The sequence below is a fragment of the Nicotiana tabacum genome, chromosome 10 (genome assembly GCF_000715075.1).
Source record: "Nicotiana tabacum cultivar K326 chromosome 10, ASM71507v2, whole genome shotgun sequence".
Lineage (NCBI taxonomy): Eukaryota > Viridiplantae > Streptophyta > Magnoliopsida > Solanales > Solanaceae > Nicotiana > Nicotiana tabacum.
In genome coordinates, this window is record NC_134089.1 from 19,538,557 (window position 1) to 19,546,478 (window position 7,922).

General features: G+C 32.0%; 1 protein-coding gene and 1 non-coding gene across 2 annotated transcripts; one reads left to right on the plus strand and one right to left on the minus strand.

Annotated features, from left to right (window-relative positions):
• Positions 1 to 2,708: 2,708 nt before the first annotated feature.
• Positions 2,709 to 2,781, minus strand: TRNAK-UUU (transfer RNA lysine (anticodon UUU)). The gene has a single exon. It is a non-coding gene; the product is annotated as a tRNA-Lys (tRNA).
• A 1,621-nt stretch (positions 2,782 to 4,402) lies between these two features.
• Positions 4,403 to 6,017, plus strand: LOC107767091 (putative membrane-associated kinase regulator 4). Its single transcript, XM_016586004.2, has one exon. The coding sequence runs from the start codon at positions 4,599 to 4,601 to the stop codon at positions 5,892 to 5,894; it is 1,296 nt and encodes a 431-aa protein (XP_016441490.1). The 5' UTR covers positions 4,403 to 4,598; the 3' UTR covers positions 5,895 to 6,017.
• Positions 6,018 to 7,922: the final 1,905 nt, after the last annotated feature.

A 7,922-nucleotide genomic window follows, 5' to 3' on the forward strand; every position in this document is an offset into this window, starting at 1 on the left:
ATGACAAATTCAGAATCCATAAACTTAGAATCCTAACTCTGTCTCTAGTAGCAGCAGCAGTAACAGACAAAGTCCAGAGCAGAAGCAGGGGCATGGGTGGTTTCTACCTGTGCAACAATAAGTCTATAATGAAATCAATCCAAATTATTTGCAAATCTCTTGGCTCTGTCAAGTATTTCGTTCTGTCTATATCAATCAACAAACTAAATGTATGCTCACTCCATGTTTTGTTCTCCCTATTATCCTCTCTATATGGGCAGTTTCCTATTTGTTTCATTTCATTTTCAGTCATACCAATAGGGCGTTATCGAAGTGTAGTTTTGTCGATGTTTGGTAGGTGCGGTCATTCCTCGAACCCTACGTGAATGCATGATACTTTGTGCATTGGGCTACCCTTTTTAAGGCAATAGTTTAAACGCTTGAAATGGCACAACTTGTGAACTTTCGAATACAATATCCAAGATCTTAACCATTGAAAGAACAAGTAATTTTAAGGTTAGGAATGTTAGAATGAAAGGAAATGAATAAGATATAAATAATGAGTAAAACTCTATTTTCTTTTTGATAACTGAAAAATTTCAAAAGGTTAGTAGGATATGTTTCAAAACTCTATGGATAATGGGCTCATCACTCTATTCTTCTTCATTTAAATATCAGATTTTTATTTGTATCACGGTTCAAACCCGTAGCATGCGTCTAATGTACACATCATTTGTCGTACTCTTACCGTTCGACTTAAATCCATGGGCTAGAATCATCTCTACTTAATGAAAAAGATGTGATTCCCTTCTCTTATCTATTTCTTCTTTCTATCTCTCCAAACAAACCGAGTACTAAATGTTTCAACTATATTATACAACTGTTAATAAAGAAACTCAGTCTATCGGAAATAACCTCTCTATTTTCTAGATAGCGATAAGGTCTATATACACACTACCCTCCCAAACCCCACTTATGAGACTATACTGGAATTATTGTTGTTGTTGTCAATAAAGAAACCTAAACCGTTAAACTTGTGCTCGTTCAAATTCATGACCTCTTGGCTATTGTCTTATCACTTTTTAACAGTATTACCTAAAAAAAATTTAGTCTCACATATCAACCTACCACACACACAAAATGATAAGAGAGAGGAGTTAAAAGGGAGTAAAAACAAAGACCTCGAGCATTGGAAGCTATACTATTTTTATATGTTTGTATTCAACATTTCCAAAAATTGGAAAGGCAAGACATTGTACTCTATAGGCTATGGTAGTTATGAGTAGGGGTTAGTAGTGTCAAAAGTTGACATCTCAAAAACAGTAAAAAAAAAAAAAAAAAAAAAAAAAAAGATACCCCCATCACTGCTTTGACCAAGTCAATGAGACAATGAAAAATAGGAGCAGAAAAGAAGAGATCCATAACAGAATTTGTTAATTTTTTTGAAGGTGCTAAAAACCAAGTGTTGAGGAATGGGCTGTTTCTTTTATATCCACTACAATATAATTGTTTGTTTAATCAAAGTTTGCTGCATTGGGGTTGTGGGTTTTGCAGACACAGGCCATTATTATTTAATTGTTTGCTCTCTGATTATTAAAGCTATGTTTTTTTGGACACAAGTGTAAACCACAAATCCAATATAAGACCCTTTGTTCATGCAGCTCAGTCTATAACTTTTGGATAAATTGTCCCATTTTGAAATTGAGAATAGAATAATAAATATTACTGCTTCAATTCTAAGCAAGTTGAATTAGCTATATGAATTTTCACTGTCTATATCATTCAATTTAAGAACCCGTTTGGACATAAGAATTTTTTCACTTTTTTTCGAGTTATTTTTACTTTTTTCCGAAATCAGAGTTTGGTCATAACATTTTCAATTTTCACTTGAAGATGAATTTTGAAATTTTTTGAAAGTTTGAAAATTTTCAAAAAGCTATTTTCCAAAATTTTCGCTCTGATCACTCACAAAATTTAAGAAACAACCCAAAATTATATTCATGTCCAAACACAACTTAAATTTTCAAATACCATTTTCACTTGAAAAAAAAATTCATTTTTCTTGAAATTTTACAATTCTTATGTCCAAACTTCCACTAAGTCTATCTTATAGTAGTTTATTTGGCCAATCTTCTTTTGGCCAACAGTAATTTTTTTGGGGCTAAAAGTGATTTTTTTTTTCAAATTCAAAGTGTTTGGCCAAACTTTTAGAAGCAAAAGCCGTTTTTTCAAATGTATTTTTGAGAAAAAAATACGTTTAAAAGTACTTTTTAAAAGCTTGACCAAACATTAATTGCTACTCAAAAATGTTTTTCAAATTAATTAACCAAACAAAAATTGTTTCTCACAAACACCTCTGAAAAAAATATTTTTCAAAATGAGCTTATTTTAGAATCTTGGCCAAACAGGCTATTTATCTAATTTATAAAAATTAGTTTTTCTAGCACTAAAATTTTCTATATTTTCTACTACTAATAAAGTTCCAACAAGATTAAAGAACTCCTTGGATATATTTGACCTAAAGTAAATGTACTAATTTGATCTAGCTAAAGTTCTAGCTTGTGGAATTAGAATTTACATTGTGCTAAATAACAATAAAACATATGATATTATCATCTATTTTTTCTGTTTTCCGTTGTATTACCTTTTTATTTTCCCAATACATATTTTTCTCCTGCACAAATAAAGGAGGAACTGCAGGGCTTAAAAACAATAAAGTTAGTTAAAAACGCCGTCTGTGGGAATCGAACCCACGACCACATGGTTAAAAGCCATGCGCTCTACCAGCTGAGCTAAGACGGCTGGATTGTTAATTGATTATTCATTTTTTAAATTATTGGTTAATCCCAGAATGTATGCTTAGTAACCATGTGTATGGTTTATACCATTCGAGTTAGAATTAGGAAAAAGGAATAATTGAAACGTTCAAAAAATAAAATTGTTGAAGTTATTTTAAACATGAGCTTCATTCATATTTAAATATGTAAAAGTTAAAGATTTGTTGGAGTATTTAATTTGAAATACACCTTCAAACCAATTTTTCTGTATTTCATTTCAAGTTCAAATACTGAAATTCAGTATTTGCAAATACTCACAATTAGACTAGTGTTAGCACTATTAAAACGATTTAAGGGCTCACTAATTTCATGCATTGGGCAAATTTTTGCTTTTTATTTGACTTATATTTTATTTTTCCTTTTTGGTGTAAGTATTTTCCATATATGTATTCTTGCCTAGCATTTTTAGTTTGACTACTTTTGAGGCCTTTAAAGACTCTTTAACATACATTTCATATTTAATGCATCAAATTTAGCTAGCGTTTGGACAGAGATTTTGTTGAAATTTGAAAAAATAAAGTTTTTGAAGATGACATGAAAACATGCATTTTACTTGAAAAGAATTTGAAGTTTTGTGAGTAGAAAATTTCAAACATTACTCTAGACCTATTTTTTGGAATTTGAAGATTTTGTTTTCAAAATCTGCCAAAAATAGCTAAAATCTATAAACAATAAATATTTGAAAATGCATTTGAAAAAAAGCTCCCATATTTTATGACCAAACAGAAACTTAAGTAGTAGCGTGTATTTTAACCTTTGGTCACTGATAGTGAAAAGCAAAAAATTACTAGTAGTACTTGTCACTTGTGAATAAGTAGCAATTTGACCGATGAAGTGAACCAACAGTAATAGTATGGAACATATATAGAAAAATTAACCAAATAAATAAAAGAACTCAAATAAACTTTTTTACCTTTTTCTTTGGGAAAGGGAGTGGGGCATTGTTTTACTTGGATTTATTATCAGATTCAGAGGCATTCAAAAGTCTTTTTTCCCCTCTAATTTCAAGGAAAATAACAATTCAGATATTTTGGCCTAAGCTTTGGTGAGCAGAATTATTCTATACCTATGTTATACTCCATTTGTTTCAAATTAGACGAGATACTTTCCTTTTTAGACTGTTCTAAAATAAATGACATATTTTTAAATTTGAAAATAATTCAATTCTAAACTTTTCATTTTACCCTTAATGAGAAGCTTTTATAACCACATAAATATCATAGTCCCACAAAGCTTTTATCCCTGAGCTTTTAAGACCACAAGATTCAAAAAAAAAATCTTAAACTCCGTTTGAGTCAAACTACCTCATCTAAATTGAAACGGAGAGAGCAACAGATATCCATAAAATAGTCGAGCTACACAAGCTGATTTGAACATTGTTAGGAAAGAAAAAAAGGACAGTCCGGTGCACAAAGTATTCGGTGTTCATGCAGGATTCGGAGAAGGATCGTACCCTAAGGATGTGTGATGTAAGACCTGATGCAAGCATCAAGGGCCAATTCCACGGCTCGAATCTACCTATAAGTCACACGGGGACAACTTGACCGTGGCTTATTACATGGCTTGAACATTGCTGTTAATAGAAAAAAAATAGATAGAAAAGTTTCTGACATTTTCTATATTTTTATAAGCTTTTATGTCTTGGCATCATCTCCACTTTAAAGAACCTCTGCTCTTCCCTCTAACATTTTGCTCAGCTCCCCATAAGCATCTTCACACACACACTCAGAAAACAGTGAAAAAAAATAAGAGACTGAGACTCCTGTCTTTTGGTTACATTAAATGGCCACAAATCCTCCTCAATTTTCATCATCTAAAATCAAGAATGTAGATGAAGAAGACTACATTGATATGGAAGTTAGTTCTTGTACAAGTTCTTCTCCACAAAGTAGAGATTTTGAGTTTCAAATGTCTTCTATTTCCATTGACAAAGAAATTACCACTACTTCACCAGCTGATGAACTTTTCTATAGAGGCAAACTCCTCCCTCTTCATCTCCCTCCAAGGTTAGAAATGGTCCAAAAACTTCTTCATACCTCAAATTTAGAAACTTTTCAAGAAGAAGAAAGATTTAGCATTAATTCAAAGAATTCGATTAATGCGTATAATATACCTTCCTGTTCCGACCTTTCCTCGAACCCCACGAATAGCAGAAGTTTAGTGCATCGAACTACTAGTTCTAATGCACCTTGTACTAATACTAGTACCCCATTTGAGTCATACAGTATTTCTCCCTCAGAATCTTGTAGAGTGAGTTGTGAGTCCGACCTTTCTCTGGATCTCACGTATAGCAGGAGCTTAGTGGACCGGACTACTAGTTCTACTGCACCTTGTACTAATACTAGTACCCCATTTGAGTCATGCAATATTTCCCCCTCAGAATCTTGTAGAGTAAGTTGTGAACTCAATCCAGTTGAGTATTTTTTTGAATGGTCAACTGAATTCGGTACTTTTATTAATGAACATCCAAAGAAAACTTGGTCCAAGAAACTTAAGTTAGTTAAACAATCTTTAATTAGTCAAAAGATTAAGGCTTCAAAAGCATATCTTAATCTTAAATCTTTGTTTAACAAGTCAGCTTGTTCAGATGAGACTGATCAACAAGTTTTTAGTACAAAAGATTGTGAAAATAAGTATATTAAAGTATCTAAGAAAACCCCATTTGGTCATATTGGAAAATGTACACAACCAACATTAGCTAATATGATAAGAAATATTGAAAAGGAAGGGGTTGAAGATAATGTAAATAGTCATAGAAAATCATTTTCAGCAGTAATTAAAAGACATTCTCCAACTAAATGTTTGTCTTCTTCTTCATCTAATGGTTCTTCTTCTTCATCTTCATCATCTTTTTCATTGAATTCTAATGGTTTTTATGAGTTGAATTTACTTAAGAGAAGTTGTAGTGCAAATACTGAGATTGAGGGTTCAATTGAGGCTGCAATTGCTCATTGTAAGAAATCTCAAGAGCTTTGTAATCCAAAGAGGAGATTGATTGAAGCTGGAATTAATTCAATGTCAATTTCCAAGATTGCAGCAAGTGAGATTCAAGAAAGACCAGATCTTTGCAGATTTTGAATAAGTTTTCTTTTCTTTTTGCTTTTCTTCTTTTTCTTTTTTGTTACTTTTAAAGGATACTATAAAATTCCTCAAAAAGAAAAAGGAAAGTTTTCCATCTGTAAAATTGGTTTCTTGCTTGAGTTTGCAGATTATATGTAATTAATTCATTGTTTTTTATTGTATATAATTCCATGAGTTAATGTAATTTTTCCTTTTTTTTTGGTCTCCCTAATCCTGAATTTTATTGAATTGTGTGACTGCATCATCTAAAAGATTAAACAGTTTAAGTAAATATTTTTATTTACTTTATTAATTATATCTTTAACATGCCCTTCGCTGATATTATATTAATTTGTATAATCGTCTTAATTAAGAGAGAAAACACACTTTTTTTGCCTTAATTATATTTTCAACAAAAGGAAGCTTTGAAGCAATCGTAAAGTTGTCTTCGTGTGACCTTTAGGTTACAGGTTCGAATCGTGGAATCATCTAACTGATGCTTGTATCCGAGTAAGTTGCCTACATCATCCCCTTAGGGGCGAACTTTTCCTGAACTCTGCATGAACGCGAGATACTTTATGCACGATGCTGCTGTTTTTCAATTATGTTTTTAACAAGTTTTAGATAGTTACATTCAATTTTGTTGTTAGTTGTTCATATACATTCATACTTTAAGGATGAATGAGAATTTTAGACAAGAAGAAAAGGAGGAAATGAACCTTTGCACTAATTTAGATGATGGCAACCCTTTAATAAAGACAACTAAGGTGTTCTTTCATTCTTAACTAGAAATTTTGGATTTGAGCCCTGTTTTGAAGTTATTTTTGTAAATGTTTTACCCCTAATATGGGACTTCGTAAATTTAAATTTAATCGGACTATTATGCGGATACCGAATATCATGTGAAAAATTTTAAAAAGAAAAAAAAAACTTTTTACAGGAAGTGATAAACTTTATAGTAGAAAAGGGTACTATAGAAACTACATCTTTTTAGTAGACAGTGGGCTTTTTACAAACAGACTTTTTCCTCAACTGGATTCTGCTCCACTTTTTCTCACGGTTTATTAATCATTCAAGTGCTATGGACTCTGCCAATTTATATTGTACTATTATTGTACAATATATAGAAGTGAGGAATCTCTCAACTTTTACTAAAGGTAAAGTGAAAGCTGTTATTTTTCTTTTTACAATATAAAAGCTTTGTTCAGAGTATTAGCAAAAAGTATTCAAGTCCTTTACATAAAAATTTATAAAAGACTGAGTGAAAAAAAGTATTAAAGGATTATGACCCCCCACCCCCAACGTGCAAAGGAAAAAAGCTAAGAGAGACAGTGTTGTGTGGTCTTCTACTAAAAAAAAAAATACACTTCAGTGCACAAGATAACTCGTATTCACACAGAATCCAACAAAGTATTGCAATGCAAGTATTAATGATTGTAATTCCCTCTTCCATTCTCTCTTCCCGTCTCTCTATGTATATTAAAATAGGTCCCAAAAAAATAACTAAAAGGGTTATGAAAATAATTTTCCAGCTTAACTTCAAATAGTGCATTAGGTTCATTTCATGGGCTAATGTGAAATTAATCTTGTTGGTTATGCTTTGGAAATTGGCAACATACTGTACATTTATTCTCTTTCATTATTTAGAGTTGAATTTAGATCAGCTAGCATTGTATTTTCTTAAAATATTTTACTCACATCTGAAGTTTATACCAATCAAATAAATATATTGCGTATATTTTGCATAGATTGATGTTATCACTATGTCATATTAGTTAATATATCTGCAGTATAATTATTACTTAACAGTAATAAATCTCTATTTTAAAAGGCAGAATTGGGACTCGCCCTTGGGCGGAGCACTCGTAAAACGCCCCCGGGCTTATGTTGGGGCTCAATTCCGTGAGACTTACGCTTCGGCCGTCGGAGCTTACGCCCCGGACAAGCCCAACACCCAGCGTACTGGGCTCGCCTAATAGAATTTTATGCAATTGTGTGTAACTAACGTAAAAATTGCACGGGGCGCCCTATTTGGTCGCCCCCATT